Below are 21,384 nucleotides of genomic sequence, written 5' to 3'. Positions count from 1 at the left end.
CGGAAACCGAAATTACAATAGTCCGTCCGTGAATCGCGCGACCTCCAGCCAATGAGATGGCCCGAAAAATTCCATCCTTCCGCCAATTGTTTGTATACTTTTGACGGACGGACAGATGAGATTGCGACATCCAAATTTTTTTGCGTGTTGGAAGTTTTCTAGTTTTCTAGTTTTTTTTTTTTTTTTTAACCCCGACGCAAACAGAGGGGTGTTTCAAGTCAAGTGTGTGTCTGTATCTGTCTGTGGCATCGTAACTCCCAAACGAACGAACCTATTTTGATTTTAGGTATTTTTTGTGTTTGAAAAGTGACTTGACCGAGAGTTTTCTTAGCTATGGTTCAAGAAAATCTGTTCAGCCGTTTGAAGATCTTCAGCTCTCTTCTAGTTGATGAAGAGATGTGAGCAACTTCCACGGGTCTGATTATCTTCAATGACGTTGTAAGAACATGGCAACTATGACCTGATGTAGTATGGTTTCTGTTCAGTGCTGTGAATACTTTCGTGGTCCAATTTCTAGTCATTATTTTATATTTGCTATTTACATCCCACATAAACTTGCTGTCTCTCTTGAGTGAGTGGTTGAAAGTTAACAAAATTGTATGTATGTATATGTGTAGCATACGTTTTGCTGTAAAGTATCTGGCAAAGTTGCATTTTTAATGTTTCCACTAAGTATGGATAAGAAGAATGAAATGGAATATAAAATTAGACTATTTATGTTCAGTCAATTTTACTGGCTAGTATGTAATATGGTTTAATATCTCTCAGAAACAAATTATTTAATTTTACCTAGACTTTAAAATCAGAATTTTTATGATTTTCAATTGATAAATAAAATGAAATTTTGTGAGAATTAAAACCGTATCACGGATGGCCACCAGGAATGCCTTAAAACACAAAAAATATTTTCAGTTACTTTACCATTTGGTTCTCACCATGCTGCACGAAATTGTTTAAAATTCAACTTTTTACAGCTAATCGTGTGAAAAGAATGCACAATAATATATATTCAACTTTTTACAGCTAATCATGTGAAAAGAATGCACAATAATATATACACATACGTTTTTAATTTTGATTAAAGTTCGGCCATTCAAATAGTCCATGACGTTTACATAATGGTGTTGAACGTAAATATAAAATAACGACATACCCTTAATGGTTGCTAATTGCCATTTATATTGTGATTCATAGATAAGATAGAGCTCGCAAGATACGTTTTTTTTTTTTTTTTTTTTTCGAAACTTTCAGAACTTTATGGAGATTCGTTAAAATTATTCGGAGCGGAGTAGATCTTCCTCTGAACTGCTCGTTGTTCCAATTTTCTAACGAATTTCTGCTTTAACCGCGCCGTGGTTGCAACCGACGTTCTTGGACTGTAGACGGGCAGGTAACTTCTTGCCGACCTGGTGTGGACAAAACCATGTTTCAGAAGAAAACTCCAAGCGCGTTACAAGTGAATCTGCTCGCTTCAACAATCCACTGGAACGGTAACAACCAGCTAAGTTCACAGTTGTAACAAACATTGCAATGAATGGACTGCAAAGTGTGCCGCTGTTTATTTACTGTCGTGGAACACCCCACTCCTGATCGTTTAGCATTTTTTAAAGTCGTCTTTAAAAAGTCGCAACGCACTGTTATTTTTCCGGCTTTTTGTTTTTTTTAAAAGTAAACTAGTTTATGTCCTCGTGAGAAAAATCTCACGTTGATTTTTTTCTTTAATTATCTCATCATGCAATAAAAAAATATATCAATCGTTGGTTGCACTTGGTTGTAAAAAAATTGGTTTTATTGGTATATCTCTCATCAGTGAGATAAAATACATGCCAGGTTATAATTGTAATCATAAGATTTCAAACACACAAATATTTCATCAGACAGACAGATATTCAATAATATATAAATGCAATTAAATCAACAATAATCTATTTTAATTCAAATTATTTTTTACCTTTTAATAAGAAATTATCTATACAATTATACTATATATGTATGTATAATATGGATTAGCTGCGTGGTTTTTTTTTTTGCTAAAAAAAGGGGATAAATTCTTTTGGTTGTTATTGTAGCAGTATACATGATAGTTGTTTCCCAGGCTGTGGAGGATTGTCACACTCCGACGTGAATCTGTGATAACTGATGTCGCAAGTGACGTCACACGCCCGTCACGTGACCACCTGTTGTCTCGTCACACGCCCGTCACGTGACCACCTGTTGTCTCGTCACACGCCCGTCACGTGACCACCTGTTGTCTCGTCACACGCCCGTCACGTGACCACCTGTTGTCTCGTCACACGCCCGTCACGTGACCACCTGTTGTCTCGTCACACGCCCGTCACGTGACCACCTGTTGTCTCGTCACACGCCCGTCACGTGACCACCTGTTGTCTCGTCACACGCCCGTCACGTGACCACCTGTTGTCTCGTCACACGCCCGTCACGTGACCACCTGTTGTCTCGTCACACGCCCGTCACGTGACCACCTGTTGTCTCGTCACACGCCCGTCACGTGACCACCTGTTGTCTCGTCACACGCCCGTCACGTGACCACCTGTTGTCTCGTCACACGCCCGTCACGTGACCACCTGTTGTCTCGTCACACGCCCGTCACGTGACCACCTGTTGTCTCGTCACACGCCCGTCACGTGACCACCTGTTGTCTCGTCACACGCCCGTCACGTGACCACCTGTTGTCTCGTCACACGCCCGTCACGTGACCACCTGTTGTCCCACGCAGTGCTGTCACCTGTGGCAGGATAGCCCGACTCATTACAGTTACACGTAATTCAACCATTCAAATTAACAACACTTCGGTACTTACGTAGAAGTTGTCCTTTTTGGTTGGTTACGTTAGCCAAATTGTAATAGGGGATTCCTAACCATTTTAGACATTTTAGAGTATTTTTTTTAATGTATCTAACCTAACCTAACCAACCTTGTAAACTGGTTTATAGCATTTTTTTAAATTTAACACTCAAATAATTATAATAAATAAAAAATAAATAAATAAAAATAACCCAACCATCCGATTGACTACTATTTTTTTAAAAATTGTCGCAAAAAAATTTGTAGGTGTAGATTGGCGGCACTTAGAGGCCACTCCAGTGTTTCAGGGGCACTACGCAACCCGCGTTAACCTCATAAGATTCAATGCTATTTTCATTTTGCTTATAACTTATTAACTAATATAGATCTCGAAATGATGCTTGCTTGATATGTTAGACAACGATGCTCTTATCAAAGCCCCTTTCTTCAAAAACGTGCATAAATTATGGTTTTATACTAATCTTTACTAATATGCATAAGTGTATTGTCTAGGTTTGAACAATAATTTATGCACGTTTTTGAAGAAAGGGGCTTTGATAAGAGCATCGTTGTCTTACATATCAAGCAAGCATCATTTCGAGATCTATATTAGTTAATTAGTTATAAGCAAAATGAAAAAAAAAAAAAAACATTGAATGTTATGAGGTTAACGCGGGTTGCGTAGTGCCCCTGAAACACTGGAGCGGCCTCTTAAATAACCGCCAAATGTGTAGCTGCGGTGTCGTTGATACGTAAGTAGCCACTATTCACTCGGCCGCTGTGGAGCTCGGCTCGACAGAGGCTGTCTCTACTACCCTTGCCGCGCACACAGCACCGCCCGCGATGCCATAGGTCACGCCCCGACCAGACTGCGGGTCTGTGAGAGCCACCCCGGTAGTTCCCGGCCGCGATCGAATGTCCCCGCCGCTGCTCCGGAAATAGCGCCTGCCCCTCCCCTCCCCTCGCTCGCCCATCTGTCAGGACGACCGGGAAACAAGGACGAGGACGATGCAGCTTCCAGGGGATATAGTATCTTGGCTCTCGGTATACGGCATTATTTTTTGGTGGGAGTAATTATGTGACTGCGACGGAAGAAATGGAACGGAAATGTGTAACTAAGGTGCTGCCATCTACAGGAAGGTGCAAACCAAAGTTTGCAAAATTTTAACAAGATGGGTATTTTAATAAAATTTCTTGTCGAAAATCAGGTCCAAAGCCAGGGTTTAGTATTTTCTCAAGTTTTTTTTGTTGCTTTTATAGGAGCCATTTCATTGTTAAGTTTAAAATTTCGTTAAACCTAGTCACAGAAACTCAGTTCTTTTAAGCCTTTCGGATCTGAAAGTATGAGAAAAACTTCCTTCAGGCTGTTACCAACTGTGTTCACTTAACTCAAGTTTTCATTTTTTAAAAATTAATAGAATAATGTATAATAGGTTTTTACCATTTGGGTTTAAAATAAGTCCAGATGTCACGTCTGTATTCTGTGAAAGTATTAAGTGGTTCTGTTTAAAAGATTTCCAGATGAGCATTAATGTAGGGGGGAAAAAAATGTGAGGGGGGGGGGGTTGAGGGTTTATCAAACAATAGTTAGAATATTGACCAACAATCTGAAAACTGAGTTCATTTTATTCCCGACGTTGAGGTTTACTTAATGTCATGAAGATGGTCATTTGAAAATGTTTTGAAGTGGAAATAATTAGGAAAATGCAGTTAAAATAGCTCAAAATTAAATTTAAAATAGACGTAACCTATTTCTAAGTGGGGGGGGGGGACGATTTTGAGGGGTACATGGACCCCCCTTCGAGAATCTACATATATTTTACTTCCCTGGTCATTTCCATATTCGCGCGATGCAAACCATCAGTCGAACCATCTCTTCTATTGAAACAGAAGTGCAACTTGTCCTTCAGCAGTCGCAAATGCCCTTGTGCGTGATATCATCGGCTAATTGGCCGCCAATCGGAGCCCAGCACCGCTCATTGTGCTCACGAGATAGGCCCGGCTTGGACGGGTGAGTGGCGTGCCGCGGACCCTTTCAGGTGCAGTCAGACCCGCAGCTGTCCAGCGGGCCACGACCTTGAGAGGCCACTCCAGTGTTTCAGGGGCACTACGCAACCCGCGTTAACCTCATTACATTCAATGCTATTTTCATTCTGCTTATAACTAACTAACTAATATAGATTTCGAAATGATGCTTGCTTGATATGTAAGACAACGATGCTCTTATCAAAGCCCATTTCTTCAAAAAGTGCATAAATTATGGTTTTATACTAATCTTTACTAATATGCATAAGTGTATTGTCTAGGTTTAAACAATAATTTATGCACGTTTTTGAAGAAAGGGGGCTTTGATAAGAGCATCGTTGTCTTACATATCAAGCAAGCATCATTTCGAAATCTATATTAGTTAGTTATAAGCAAAATGAAAATAGCATTGAATCTTACGAGGATAACGCGGGTTGCGTAGCGCCCCTGAAACACTGGAGTGGCCTCTTAATTCACGTGTCGAAGATAGGCTGGCGCTTTTCTTGTTGCGTGCGTTGCGGCGGTGTTCCCCCCCCCCCCCTCCCCCTCTTTGGTGCTGGTCGTCGATAAGGTGGTCCGAAATAGCTCCCCTGAGGAGCCACCCTCGATGGCTCCCCTCCGACTGCTACCCCACCTGGATCCAGCTCACACGTCCCCTAACTCTCCTGGCCAGCTTCTCGCATTGCAGGAGGGGAGCTACAGCAGTTGCTTTCGTTGCAGCTTTCACCGCGAGGTTCATTCACGTGTACAATGTGATTGCTGCAAGAGTTTACCAGTTTACTTTGTACTACGTTGACTTTTTCACGGTTCTGTTTTAAATTAATTATTTACTCACACGAATATCTTCACTTGCAATATGGCCAAGCGTGGACCCACAAGGGATTATGATTAGCGTTTAATAAATACACGTAGTTGGTCTCTTATCACGGTGACAAGGAGGGCTTCTGGGTTGTAGCCTTGTCCTTGGCGAATAATTCACCGACGTCATCAGGGAGCATTTAGTTACCTATGTCTACAACCCAGAAGCCAAGCCACTTAAGACAATGGTCCTGAAAGCCTGCGAACATTATTGTGGTGTTGCAGGCACTGACGACGCGACCATGAACGGCGTGAACGGTCACGGGGTGGAGATGAACGGCGGTGACATGGCCGGCTCGAAGGCGTGCTGGACCATCGGCCTGATCAACTCGAAGTACCGCTACCTGACGGCGGAGACGTTCGGCTTCAAGATCAACGCGAACGGCGCGTCGCTGAAGAAGAAGCAGGTGTGGACGCTGGAGCCGGCGTCCAGCGGCGGAGGCGACCCCGCCATCTTCCTGCGCTCCCACCTCGACAAGTACCTCGCCGTCGACTCGTTCGGCAACGTGGCGTGCGAGGGCGAGGAGCGCGAGCCGGGCTGCCGCTTCCACATCTCCGTGGCGGCCGACGGCAGCGGGCGCTGGGCGCTGCGCAACGAGGCGCGGGGCTACTTCCTGGGCGCCTCCGCCGACAAGCTCACCTGCACCGCCAAGGCGCCCGGGGACGCCGAGTTGTGGCTGGTGCACCTCGCCGCCCGCCCGCAGGTACGGCACCGAGCGAGTGGTAGCAGAGCGTGGCTGTCCGCCGGCTGACATTGCAAGTGCCTCTGCTAACAATATTGCAAGGGTTTCATCTGGTGTGCTTAAAGTTAATGTTGGGTTTGGAACCACTCGAGGCCCTGACAGTGCTCAAAATATTTTGTTTTTGCTAATTTTAATGAAGAGATTAAAAAAAAAGAGAATTAACTTTAAAAAAAAGTTTTTGAATGCAAGCCTAAATGTGTCGACTCATTAGAAATTTGCATATATTCAAATATCATGAGTGTATTGAGGGGTTCATAAAAATTATTGAAAATTCTTAAATTTAAATTTTTAATCCATAGAAAATTTTTAAAAAAATGTTTCATACATAGCACGAAAAAAATTAATTTTTTCATTAAAGTGCTGTATTATTAACATTAAAATCATTTTAAAATTTAAAAATCATTTATCAAAATTACTGTGTATTTGATTAATTAAACAATTTATTTCATTTTGATAAATATAATTTATTGTGAGTTCTCGAGCATGTTTTTTTTTTATTATATTAAATTTCATTTTAAATATATATTTTGAATGACTTACAAGCTTTTGTGGATTTCAGTGATTTAATAAGACACATTATTGTTCCATAATTCAGTATTTGTATTAAGTTGTGTGGTTTAAATAAGAGAAACCGAACTGTTTACAAAATTTTAACATTGTTGGTTAAAATGTCAGTTACAGATAGCGGAAAAAGCAATAATTGGATATGGCAGTTAAAACTACGAAGTTTCCCCTTTGGCTTTGTGAACTTTCGTTCGCGCCATCCGCCACAAGATGGCCGCACCGTGGTTACACGTTTCCGTCCCGTGCGACTCCATGTTCCATTAACGGAATCACTCCCACCAAATGCCGCGTGCCGATAGCTGAGATGGGACGGAACTACCAGTTGGCCCTCAGATGGTTGTCGTAGAGAGCCCACACTAGGGAATGCAGAGCGTGGTGTCTCCCAGGCCGTGCTCGGGCAGGTAACGGAACACTGGCTGTAAGCCGACACCGAGGCCACGGCCCAGTGGAGCGACAGCAGCGCCAGTCGGCCAGCCGTGAACCAGCGGCCGACAGCGCCGTACACTCTTACACATGGGAAGCCTTCTTTTTCACAAACGAGAGAGCCAAAACCCGAAGTTCATGCTCGTTTTTTTAGGTTAGCTATCCTAACCAAATCAACCGTCCACAATGTTTTAAAGTATTTATAATGTAGCTAACCTAACCTAATTGACCATTAATATCCCTTTATCAACACATTTACAATGAACAAAAAAAAAAAAACCGAAGATGCACGATCGGGCGTTTGGCTCTCTCGTCTGTGAAAAGGTTTCCCGTTCAACATGTGCACCTTTTAAGTTACACTTGGTCCAGTTCTTACCACACTTTGGTTAACACGTCCCGGATTAACGGAAGAAATAGCCTCTTCAATTATGTGTCTCATTAGGTAGCGGCGGAACGTAGACACGATCTTTTTGTAGAGCCCTAAAAAGGAAAAACAATTCGCCTGGTGTTATGTTAGGTGAACGTGGAGGTCGGCGAAAAAAGAGTTCTGTCGTCTCGGAATTGTGTAATTGAAGTCCGTTTTGAGTGATTTCAAATATATTGTTACCAGGTGTTTCTAGCTTAAATAATATGCTGGAAATGCTATTTAGCCATTTTCACTCTCCTAAAAATATCATTGTCTGTAAAGTCGGTTTACGGACGATAGTTTAACGTGACAACGTCATAACAAAACATTGATGAATTGATTGCATACTTTTATGAATAAAATTGAATCATTTTTATTGAATTATCACTATTTTGTATGAATACAAAGAAGGAGTGAAATGAAATCTACAATTTAATTGATAAATTTACTTTTATTTTCACTCATTAATTCAAATATGTTTATTACTTTAACGAAGAGATTATTTTAACTGTAACTTTTATACATGTTTGCTATTTAACTTCTTCCAATCTGTGTCATTCTGTTAAGGATAGGACGATGATCGGAAAAGTAGGAAACGAATGGGCGTGTTTCAAGTTTAATGTGCCTCGAAAAAGTCAAATCGATGGTTGTTCCAATCGGGTGGAAGAGAGATAGATGCGGCGCAAGCGTGAAATGAGCGTAACGGGACACAGCGTAACGGGACACTTTTTCGTGCGTGCAACCGGCGTTCATAGATTTATTAGACGTTGTCACGTCAAAAGAAAAACTACTCGGCTTTCCTCAGCGTACAAATGCAGACCATCACAGTTGAGTGCAGGTTCACCCCGCCACGTGGCGATGCCTGGGCCATCTCCTGAAGAGGCCGCCCTAATGCGGGGAGTGCAGGACTTGTGACGGGTGTCAGGTGCTGGGGTGCTTAAACATTCCAATGCCTTAATTGGCCGAAAGAAAAAAATAAGTTTTGAAGTTTTAAGTTGCAGTAGCTGCGTGCAAGAATGTTTTTTAAGTTGAAAACTTACGTGGATTGTGAACGAGGTTGGCATTGTTGAAGATGCATTCTAAATAACTCCATCCCATTCCTTTTTTTTTTTTTTGCAGTCAAAATTTTTACAAGTTATTGACCTAGTAAAAATATAAGTGTTTTCCCCCACATCTGCCTAATTAATAAAATATTTAAAACTTAGTGTTGCATAAAATCAAGTATCTGGAACCACAGACCAAGTATTTTTTTTTAAATTTTAAATAAGATAATATGTTTACCGATACATGATCCGATCTAGACTTAATATAACTAGACTGGAAAAATTCGCGACTTCAATGACCTTCAGGATAGACTCCACGATCCTCTGCCTACTTGGGCAAACGGCGCCCGTTCATTGGGTACTGAATTACGAGGCGTCTCAAGTGGGTAACTTGTGATTGGATACTTCTTTGATTGATGGTCTCTAACTGGCCGAGATTCCTTTCCTAGTAACAAGTGAACCAGTAGCAGAAGCAGCGCAACGGTATAATTATTTGAATTTTAGCATATCACAAAGTGAACCCGCGAATTTGTCCGGTCTTTACATGTAACCAGTAGTGTTGTTTTTTATGGATTCAACATTAATATTATGATTGACGAGAATTTCAGCTATTTTGTTATCGCAGTACTCCGGATTGTCCTCCCCTCTGTCCCCCGCGCGTGTGACGACCGTGGCTCTGCGGTGTGGTGTATGGTGTGGTGACAGTCAGGGGCGCAACAACAAAATTTCCAAGGGGGGGGGGGGCAATATACCTTTATATTAAGAATCATCGATCCCCCCCATTGAAGCTGGGGGTCCGGGGGTCCTCCCCCGGGAAAATTTGTATTTCAAGGTGGAAAATGGTGCTATTTAAGGGGGTGCCTCCCATTTCAGGTCATGATTTTATATTTATATTAATCACTGATCAACTTTTAGACTATTTCAATTGTTTAACTTTCCCGAAATGAAAAATTATATACAGCGCGTACTTTTTGCATTATTAGCAGCCAAAGTTACATTTTTAACGTTTTTGGGTTGTATAAATAGGGAGAATTTAATTTATTGCAGAACTGAAACTTTTAAGGTTTAATTGCTATGCCACTGGCTACTTCGTGATATGGTTAACATTTCTATCACAAAAACTCATTTCATGTTTCTTAGCTGTCAAAATCGTACCAAATTTGAGAATTTTTGAATGCCAGGTAAAATTAATGTTTTCTGAAATAAATTCAAACCATTTCTTGAAGTAGCCTGTGGCATTGCAGTTAAACCTAAAAAGTTACAGTTCTGCAATAAATTAAATTCTCCTTATTTGTACAACCCAAAAACGTAAATAATTAAACTTTGGCAGCTAATTATGCAAAAAGCATGCGCTGTACATATTTTTCATTTCGTGAATCTTAAACAATTGAAAAAGTCTACAAGTTTATCTGTAATTACTGTAAATATAAAGTCTTGACCTGAAATGGGACGCACACCCTTAAGCAGTTTTATTATCAAAAAATTGATTACACAGCACTTTCTTTGCCCCCGTTTGCCCCCACTTCAAGGTTTCAGAGGGGGTGGGGGCAAAATATCCTCCCCCCACCTGTTGTTGCGCCCCTGGTGACAGTGGTGTGGTGTGGTGGTGTGGTGCGGCAGGTGAACCTGCGGTCGGTGGGCCGCAAGCGGTTCGCGCACCTGTCGGAGGTGTGGTGGTGTGGCGTGGTGTGCTGACAGTGGTGTGGTGTGGTGGTGTGCGGCAGGTGAACCTGCGGTCGGTGGGCCGCAAGCGGTTCGCGCACCTGTCGGAGGTGTGGTGGTGTGGCGTGGTGTGCTGACAGTGGTGTGGTGTGGTGGTGTGCGGCAGGTGAACCTGCGGTCGGTGGGCCGCAAGCGGTTCGCGCACCTGTCGGAGGCGTGGTGGTGTGGCGTGGTGTGCTGACAGTGGTGTGGTGTGGTGGTGTGCGGCAGGTGAACCTGCGGTCGGTGGGCCGCAAGCGGTTCGCGCACCTGTCGGAGGTGTGGTGGTGTGGCGTGGTGTGCTGACAGTGGTGTGGTGTGGTGGTGTGCGGCAGGTGAACCTGCGGTCGGTGGGCCGCAAGCGGTTCGCGCACCTGTCGGAGGTGTGGTGGTGTGGCGTGGTGTGCTGACAGTGGTGTGGTGTGGTGGTGTGCGGCAGGTGAACCTGCGGTCGGTGGGCCGCAAGCGGTTCGCGCACCTGTCGGAGGTGTGGTGGTGTGGCGTGGTGTGCTGACAGTGGTGTGGTGTGGTGGTGTGCGGCAGGTGAACCTGCGGTCGGTGGGCCGCAAGCGGTTCGCGCACCTGTCGGAGGTGTGGTGGTGTGGCGTGGTGTGCTGACAGTGGTGTGGTGTGGTGGTGTGCGGCAGGTGTACCTGCGGTCGGTGGGCCGCAAGCGGTTCGCGCACCTGTCGGAGGTGTGGTGGTGTGGCGTGGTGTGCTGACAGTGGTGTGGTGTGGTGGTGTGCGGCAGGTGAACCTGCGGTCGGTGGGCCGCAAGCGGTTCGCGCACCTGTCGGAGGTGTGGTGGTGTGGCGTGGTGTGCTGACAGTGGTGTGGTGTGGTGGTGTGCGGCAGGTGAACCTGCGGTCGGTGGGCCGCAAGCGGTTCGCGCACCTGTCGGAGGTGTGGTGGTGTGGCGTGGTGTGCTGACAGTGGTGTGGTGTGGTGGTGTGCGGCAGGTGAACCTGCGGTCGGTGGGCCGCAAGCGGTTCGCGCACCTGTCGGAGGTGTGGTGGTGTGGCGTGGTGTGCTGACAGTGGTGTGGTGTGGTGGTGTGCGGCAGGTGAACCTGCGGTCGGTGGGCCGCAAGCGGTTCGCGCACCTGTCGGAGGTGTGGTGGTGTGGCGTGGTGTGCTGACAGTGGTGTGGTGTGGTGGTGTGCGGCAGGTGAACCTGCGGTCGGTGGGCCGCAAGCGGTTCGCGCACCTGTCGGAGGTGTGGTGGTGTGGCGTGGTGTGCTGACAGTGGTGTGGTGTGGTGGTGTGCGGCAGGTGAACCTGCGGTCGGTGGGCCGCAAGCGGTTCGCGCACCTGTCGGAGGTGTGGTGGTGTGGCGTGGTGTGCTGACAGTGGTGTGGTGTGGTGGTGTGCGGCAGGTGAACCTGCGGTCGGTGGGCCGCAAGCGGTTCGCGCACCTGTCGGAGGGCCTGGACGAGATCCACGTGGACGCCAACGTGCCGTGGGGAGAGGACACCTTGTTCACGCTGGAGTTCCGCGCCGACGAGGGCGGCAAGTACGCGCTGCACTCGTGCAACAACAAGTACCTGTCGCGCGACGGCAAGCTGGTGGGCGCGTGCTCCGCCGCCTGCCTGTTCGCCGCCGAGTACCACGCCGGCCACCTGGCGCTGCGCGACTGCCAGGGCGCCTACCTGTCGCCCATCGGCTCCAAGGCCGTGCTCAAGTCGCGCTCCACGTCCGTCACCAAGGACGAGCTGTTCTCGCTGGAGGACTCGCTGCCCCAGGCCAGCTTCGCCGCGGCGCTCAACGCGCGCTACGTGTCCGTCAAGCAAGGTCAGTGCTCCTGCTGGTGCCTCTAGTTGCGACCAGAGAGTAGCAGTGGCCGGGTGCATGCCGGGGTGTTGTCGCGGCCAGCCGTGCGTGCAGAGTTAGCTCTCTAGTGGCGGTCTAGTGCGGCGGAGCGCGACGGCCTTACAGCCCGGCTGCCGCCACTCTCCACCATTACCATTACCGTCACCGTGGTCTCTGCCATTACCATTACCGTCACCGTGGTCTCTGCCATTACCATTACCGTCACCGCTGTCTCTGCCATTACCATTACCGTCACCGTGGTCTCTACCATTACCATTACCGCCACCGTGGTCTCTGCCATTACCATTACCGTCACCGTGGTCTCTGCCATTACCATTACCGTCACCGTGGTCTCTACCATTACCATTACCGCCACCGTGGTCTCTGCCATTACCATTACCGTCACCGTGGTCTCTACCATTACCATTACCGCCACCGTGGTCTCTGCCATTACCATTACCGTCACCGCTGTGTCTACCATTACCATTACCGTCACCGTGGTCTCTACCATTACCATTACCGTCACCGTGGTCTCTACCATTACCATTACCATTACCGCCACCGTGGTCTCTGCCATTACCGTCACCGTCACCGCTGGTTGTTTTTACCTTAAAAAAAGGGGTATATCTGTAAAGTCGCTTTACGGACGATAATTTTACGTGATAACGTCATAAGAAAAACATTTATGAAAAAATTGCATACTTTTTTTTTAATTTTCAAATATTATTTACAGTTTTTTTTTGCAAAATTTTAATTTATATAATTTGTTTAAATATAATCACGAACAATCAGTTTAAAAAAACCCTGCCTTAACCTGTTTGATATTATAGAAGATTTTCTCGCAACTGTGATTGGCCGGTTCTTTCACGCTCGGCTCGGGCGGAACGTGACAATGAGTCGTGCTTTTTCGTGCGTGCAGCCGGCGTTCATCGATTCATAAGACGTTATCACGTTAAAAATTAAACCTGAAAACCCTGACAAACAGCGCGCAAACTACAACCATGTATGTTCAGGTAGTAATATAAAATAGTATAAACCCTAATCGCAGACTCACTGTACGACTCTGTAACGCTGTATGAATTCTGTTTTCATGCGCTTACAGTGTAACATAGCTCGTGCTAACAGTCCGTGGCTCAAAGATAACCTGCATGGGGGCATGGCTTCATGTTCTGACGACGCCGATAGTGAAAAAGTAGCGAGCCGTGACTTTTGCCACGTTTCTGTTGTCCATTTCCAGCGCTAATGATAGCAGTAAATTGATCGCGATTGGATGATAAGGCACGCTTAAATTGTTAGCATGCTAATGGTTGTTGCAAACTCTATTCCGTAGAGCACCTTCATACTAACCTTCATACTAATCACTCTGCCAATATGGTTTCCATCCTGGTGTATATCGAATCGAATCCACAGCAAGGAAGATTACTGAATGATGAGAGAAAACACTAAATTTATTTTTTCAAGAGGTTCTACATTAAAAAACAAAATTTTGTAAATTTTTTTTATCATTTCATTTACGTATGAGAAATAATTTTCATTTGCAAAATATTAAAAGGAATTAAATTTTAAGTAAAAATTTCCTTTGTATTAAATTAAGGTTTTTGTTATAATTATAATTTTTCGTCGGGCACCTTAGAACTAACAGTAACTAGTAGTACATATTGGTAAACCCTCTTTTGGTATATTCCTAGTTTATTTTGACCAGTAATAAAAGTTAACTCTATTTGTAACTGTCTTGTCTTGAAATGCCAATTGCCAAGTTGCAAATGCAAGAGGCGATAGGATGAATATAAACCCCCCCCCCCCTGCCCTTGACTTTGTTATGAAAAAATAAGCAAGATCACAGTGAAGACAGTATGTTGTTACGGGTGACACGAGATGTTAAAATACCTGTATTAACGAACCACAGAGGCAGTGGAAGATAATGTAACTGTCCAAATCCCTTGTTGTAAGTTTTCTGAATCCAAGAAATAGTATTATTTTATTGAAGTTAAACTGCTTTAGATGTGATATAAAAAAAAAGTGAATTCTTGCGATGCGCACGCAGCACGCACCAAAATTGACGGGATGAAAAAGGGCTACGTACAAATAAAAATATGTATGTGCTTTTAAATCCTATACTTTAGTGATGATATTGTATACTGGTCCGTGCAGTTAAAACACCAATTTATTTATTGTGAATATTGGTGTACTTATACAAGTGAGGCTGTGTTTCCGTTTATGTAATTTATTTGCATTATAAATAGACATTTAATAAATTAGGTTACACTAAACATTTTTATTGATTCTCAATATTAATTAAAATTTATCGCAAATATTTCACTAAATTAAATTAATTCTATAAACTGAGTTTATTTAAAAATCGTATTTATAATATAACTAGCTGCAGTACCCAGCGTTGCCCGGGCTGAACACAGGGTGAAGGGGAACTGTTCAGAGATCAGATGTAGTTAGTAATTGTCTTCTTAATTTGAATGTCAAGTGTGCAAAATAATTTATATCACTTTCAGATCCCGACAGACTTTTATTCTGCCAGTTTATAGTTATTTACCTGGTCTGTATGTAATCTAGACTCTATAAAGCAATAAAGAAAAAAAACTGAAAAATGAGGGATTACTAATATTGAAAAGATTCCATTAACGAGCTAATGCTCGGCATGCATTGCAATGCCTCATTCAGTTTTGTTTTGTAATATGTTTGAAGTAGTTACACATATACAAATAATCTATCCATGTCTCTAAATATATATTTATCTCTATCTACATCTATAGTCCTATATATCTATGTATCTCTCTATCTGTATTTATCTCTATATCTACATATATACCTCACACTATCTCTATGTATTCTATATGAGGGTACTGATTGCTTCGTTGTTAATATCACACGGGTGTTTTTTACTTGTATGGGAAAATTAAGAATGATAAGGCATCTAGTGCGTGGCAACTTATAGCGCCTGCGGCATTGTCAACACACACTTCGTACGTGTACTGCATGTTGTATCTAACCCCCTCCAACGCATTTGATTCTAAATTGGACTTTTAGTAAGGATCCCTAATGTAATTGATAATATAATATAGCCTATAGCCTTCCTCGATAAATGTACTATCCGACACTGAAAGAATTTTTCAAATCGGACCAGTGGTTCCTGAGATTAGCGCGTTCAAACAAACAAACAAACTCTTCAGCTTTATAATATTAGTATAGATTACAGTCGTGTTGTTGTATTTCTATACATGATCTGCATGCAGCATGTTATCCCGTCGAGTGATTGTAACGGTGACGCGACTGAGCCCGGGAGCACCCGGAGGAAACACGGTGACACGGCTGAGGCCTTGACGGCGGGGCCGGAAGCAGGGGCTTCCCGTCGCCCCACATCGGCGAGGTCGCCCTGCTAGCGCGCATCCTCCTTCCTCTGTCCTGCTCTGTCCACCTGTGTCCTCCTGTGTCCTGCTCTGTCCTGCTCTGTCCTCCTGTGTCCTCCTGTGTCCTGCTCTGTCCTGCTCTGTCCTCCTGTGTCCTCCTGTGTCCTCCTGTGTCCTGCTCTGTCCTCCTGTGTCCTGCTCTGTCCTGGTGCGAGTCTCGCACGCACGCACGTGGCCGCTACGCCCAGGTGGTCCCGGGAGGTGAGACCTAAGATGCACATCACAAGTTCTGCCATTCCCCTATTACACCCGAACAATCCACCTTCGGCCAACATTCGCGATTTGTTTTATTTTTGCGCGGGAAAAATGAATTCAAACATTAAAAGTGGTCGGTCAGGTTGGCTACATTAAAACACTTTAAAACACTATGGACGGTTGGTCAGGTTGGTGTAGCTACATTAAAATAAACAGAGAAGTATAAATATAGGTATATAAAAAAATTGGTTGTCTGTAAAGTCGGTTTACGGACGATAGTTTAACGTGACAACGTCATAACAAAACATTGATGAAATGATTGCATACTTTTATGAATAAAATTGAATCATTTTTATTGAATTATCACTATTTTGTATGGATACAAAGAAGGAGTGAAATTAAATCTAAAATTTAATTGATAAATTTACTTTTATTTGCACTCATTAAATAAAATATGTTTATTACTTTAACGAAGAGATTATTTTAACTATAACTTTTATACATGTTTGCTATTTAACTTCTTCCAATCTGTGTTATACTGTTAAGGATAGGACGATGATAGGAAAAGTAGGAAACGAATGGGAGTGTTTCAAGTTTAATGTGCCTCGAAAAAGTCAAATCGATGGTTGTTCCAATCGAGTGGAAGAGAGATAGATGCGGCGCAAGCGTACAATGAGCGTAACGGGACAATGTGCGTTACCGGACACTTTTTCGTGCGTGCAGCCGACGTTCATCGATTTATTAGACTTTGTCACGTCAGTAAACCCGAGGTTGGCCGAAGGTGAATTGTTCGGGTGTAATCGGGCTAGGACAGAGCTTGATGGACATCTTGCTTCCCTTCCAGGGAGGGAAACATCCAAGAAAGCTAATTAAGAAATGAACATAAGAGACATAAATTCACACAGAACAGGCCTAAATAGGCTGTAGTCTAACACACTAACCCAAACAGGTAGGTATTATGGACAACACATGGAAACATACCATGTTCGTCGGTGTTCTCGTTGAATTGCCCATAATACCTACCTGTGTATCTTCTTGCTGCTTTGTGCAGGTTTGTTGTTGTCTGCCTGCATTTACAGTTAGTGTTGAAACTGTCTCGTCGTTGTTATCCAACTGTGTCAGTCTGGGCTGTGTTTATTTATAACTACATTCCTTCCACGGTATTCCTGTGCTGTCTGATGTTTAAGTATGAATGTGTTAAGTGTGTGCTGTCGTCGTGTTTGTGATATTGAAAACCGTTCCCTTTTGGCGCGAGCCACGGATGATATAAAAATCACGTAAAATAAAATAGGAACAAATTTTTCCGAAATCTGCTGTAGCCATGTTGGAAAGCCAAACGTTTTCGTAGATAATGATATGTAATACCGAGTTGAAATATTAATGTTAAATTAAAAAAAAAGTGGGTAATCTATTGTCCATAGCTGTTAATACTTGTGCAGATAAAGAGAAGATATGACCTTAGCTTCGTGAAGTTATGAGAAGTTACGTTTCAGGCAGTAATTTAATATTAATGTCAAATACTGTTAAAGAGTAGACTTTCTTATTGGTTTATCTTTCGCTAATTGAAACATGTTTTATTCATAATTAGTGGCAAAAATTACGTTCTTAGACTTGTGGTGATTTTGCCAAATCAGTAAAATAAATACGTTTTCCGGAAAGAAATTCCAGCCATGTCATGAGGTGGCCAAGCTAGTGAGAAATATTTGTGCGCTTGCTGTTGTATGGGTACGTACCTATATTTATGCTTAACTAGCAAAAAAAAAAAAAACCTTTTGGAAGCAGTTTTATGGTGGATATGAAGCACAGTCGCACCGCTTTAACATTTGGAACTGCAATGTAATCAGTTAGTTGTTTGATCATGAACAGTGCTGGGGCGAAACACAAATCCTGGATAGAACTTAAAAAAAAAATATTTAATTAGAACAACAAACTTTGCAGCTGCGTAGGCTTTTTTTTTGTTTTATTGACAACAAATTAGATCGTGAATATGAAGATGTTAGTGACCACCAAAATAATTCCGAACGTAGCATGGTGCGGCACGAAGTGAATTTAAAGGTGAGTTATTTTTTTTTTGATCGGTTGATGTTTACACAATGAATTCAGGTGAGGAATGTGTGTGGAGGAGTGTCGGAGGAGGAGGGGTTGAAGCATAGTCGCCTGGACACAGCGGGGAGGTACTGCCTGGGACAGTGTGGACATAGGAAGAGCAGCTCTCTTGTGCAACAGCCGGCCAGGCCCTGGGGATAACCGGTCCAGCCAGTCTCCGCGAGTGTCCCAAACACAGTTCAGTGACTGCAGAGGACTCCTCGTCCTATTGCCCGCTAGCGCTGGCACGCCTGCCGCAGCCCTCTGGCAGGAGTTGTCGAGGTTAACGTGCGCACTGGACGGTATATCTTCGAGCCCGGACAACTAGGCCTCCACCGGACCACGGGTTCACTGGGTCCCAGTGTGGTGTGGCAGAGCTCAGGACACAGCCAACTCGTCGCCTGAGAATTGGAGTGTTATATGTCCATTGAAGTTCGGAACTGAGATATAAGCATATGAATATCATGACATAGAACAAAATAATATTGGTCTTAAATTAAGAACAAACATTTTTATGTGCGTAGACGTGTGTGCATATAGTACAAATTAATACTAATATTAATTTCGTGTCCATAGCATAAATTACCTAAACAGTGGACATAGAACACTCCAATACTCAGGCGGCGAACTGTCTCGTCAGCCGAGTGAGGCAGGGAGTGAAAACTGTTGTTTGTTTCGTCTTTTCGTTTGGTCGTGTTTTTGTCTCGTTTTGACTGTTGTGCTGAATTTTTTGGGTTCAATATTTTTTGTGCTGTCATCATTTGTGGTTTTTTTTTCGTTCTTTTAGTCCATTTTTCTTTGTTTTTTCTTTGTTGACCATATTCCTGTTGTGGAATATTGTGTGGCGTTAAATCCTGACAACAGCAATTTTTGCTTAATTTGTGTTTTTTGTCATGTGTGTTTTTTTTTTGTAGTTTTCTTCTGCAGACATACATGGGCTAAGCAATGGCGTATGTCCAAAAGCCTACATGAAGTTATACTGGCATGGGTAGCCTCAGCCCCTGGACATAGCTGGATATCTCCTGTCTCGCGCATACGGCCTGGCTGAGAGGACTGGGTCGACAAGCAAAAGGGAGAGCAATCCCTTTGACATCCGTGTGGAAGGTTCAGTGCGTGAACAGTGGCGGGACTTCTTGTCGCTGCGTCCGCGAACTGCGGGGCTTAAATCTAATGGGTAACAGCAAATTAGAAAAAAAAATCAACTTGTGTTGAGGAACAGCTGTCGAGAAATGAAACCCTGCAACGTTACAGGCACGAATAGTAAATTTCCGCGCGCATCAGGGCACTGCTTCACTGGCTGAGAGCTCGCGTGATCGCAGAGCTGTGACGGCCAAACGATGCGTCTGTTTGTTATCTGTAGTCGAAGCACTGTACTTACTAACATTAAACACTGTGGCTGAGGTCCCTGGCCATACCTGGACGCGAGGTTCCTGACAACAGCTCGGGGTTTTATTTTTTTAAACTGAATACGTCATTTAAATCGGGACGCCACTTTGAAAAGTGCAGTGTAACGGAAATGTTATAAATTTTTACATAGTAAAATACAGACAGAGTTTGATATATTAAAGTTGCGCCATTATAATTGAATGGAGTACCTGAAGCTAACGGTAAAGTCATTGGCATATAGGAATGTTTGACAACCATGGTCCTAATCCGGGGAAGGGGGCAGGGGACTGATTGCGCTTGCAAAATCGTAACAGTTGAATGGGAATGATAAATGTTACTCCCCCCCCCCTTTTTTTCCCCCCAGTAACCCTTCAAGTTTTCGCGCATTCTTACAGCTGTAATGATATTGTCCATAGAGTAATATATATTGGATTTGTGTTCCTTAACAAAGACAATGATTATGGAGTAAGACTGTTGGGATCAGTGTGGCATCCTAGTGTTTGCAATAGTTGTGGTGGATGGCGCGATGTGACATTTAGCGGAGACGCGGGAGCGATAAAGGGAAGGGGGGGGGGGTGCTAATGAGTGCTGCAGAGCCGCGCATCTGGCCGTGTCCTTCCTCTAGCGTCCTCCATGTTGGTCACAGCCTGTGGGGTTGGTAGTATGTTCCTGTGTCGGCCGCGTGGACGCAAGACGCTGGTTCCTCCTGAGATGTCGCACTTGCTCAGCCACGCCGATTCTCCCCAGACTAGACAGTCCATTAGTTTATCATGATTCAGATATAACAATAAAATATTGCCCTTTAGAGGCAATTAATTCATTTTTTTTTTTTAATTTTGTGTTTATTTAATTTTATTATCTCTCTTCCCCCCCCCCCCCTATTTTAACTATTTAAACCTCCACCAATAGCGCAACTGGCGCTGTGCTGTATCCATGCGCGCTGACCTGGTAACGGAACAGCCACGCTCTGCTTCCTAGCAGTCCCGACGTCTCGCTAGCGTAGCCGGGCCTGCAACTAGAACACTGTGCAACAGTATATTTCATTGGGATGCCTTCTTTTCACAGACGAGAGAGCCAAACCCCCGATCGTGCATCGGTTTTTTTTTTTGGACAACTCATGATAACTAATGGTCAATTAGGTTATGTTAGCTACATTATAAATACTGTGAAATCATGTAAACGGTTTCCTGGCCCTGGATAGCTACATATTAAAAAAGTTATTTGCTAAGCAACCATAAAATGATTTTACAGTACATATTTTTAATGTAGTTATACTTAACTGATATAACCAACCATCCACAATGTTTTAAAGTATTTATAATGTAGCTAACCTATCCTAATCGACCGCAAAATTTAATCCCACACCGGTTTATACAATGAAATAGAACGGAAAAAAAAAAAGCTAGCATGAACTTCGGATGTGGCTCTCTCGTCTGTGAAATGAAGGCTTCCCTATTTCATTGCGTTACCGTATGGCCGTCTCCCGCCCGGTGGCCTCGGCATTCACACACGGCCACAAGCCGTTACACACGCGCCGTGGCTCGGCATTCCTGCGTTTCACTGAGCCACACCCAGGGCCGCAACTAGTCTCTGGCACCCGGGGCATGAATGGATTCATGTGGCCCTCCCACCCCCCCCCTTTTTTTTTGCACATACCACACCAATAAAGCGGGGGGTCCGGGGGCCCTCCCACGGAAAAATGGTGCTATTTAAGCATTTTCCATACCTGCGTGTAACAGTTTCTGTGCTACTGTAACTTCCATGCATGAACCCACTATGTCCATAAAGTAGTCCGTATAATCATTAGACTTGTTCATTCAATATGTTGATACGTTATATTGTAAATCAGATTAGACATTCCTGGCATGCAAGTTAAAAAACATTTTTACCAGTTACCAGTTGTAGTAGGAATTACAATGC

General features: G+C 43.8%; 1 protein-coding gene across 3 annotated transcripts in view; it reads left to right on the top strand.

The window, feature by feature from the left end:
• The window catches only part of LOC134541297 (protein singed), an 86,962-nt gene that overhangs the window by 41,662 nt on the left and 23,916 nt on the right, over positions 1-21,384 (top strand). For all 3 annotated transcript variants that reach the window (XM_063384621.1, XM_063384619.1, XM_063384620.1), the window contains exons 2-3: positions 5,914-6,392; positions 11,944-12,358. In XM_063384621.1, the coding sequence (XP_063240691.1) occupies positions 5,931-6,392; positions 11,944-12,358 (877 nt within the window). In that variant the 5' untranslated portion in view covers positions 5,914-5,930. The remainder of the gene's footprint in view (positions 1-5,913; positions 6,393-11,943; positions 12,359-21,384) is intronic.

Source organism: Bacillus rossius, chromosome 18, assembly GCF_032445375.1.
Source record: "Bacillus rossius redtenbacheri isolate Brsri chromosome 18, Brsri_v3, whole genome shotgun sequence".
NCBI lineage: Eukaryota > Metazoa > Arthropoda > Insecta > Phasmatodea > Bacillidae > Bacillus > Bacillus rossius.
The sequence above is the reverse complement of the archived record's forward strand: the minus strand, read 5'-3'. Positions and strand labels throughout refer to the sequence as shown.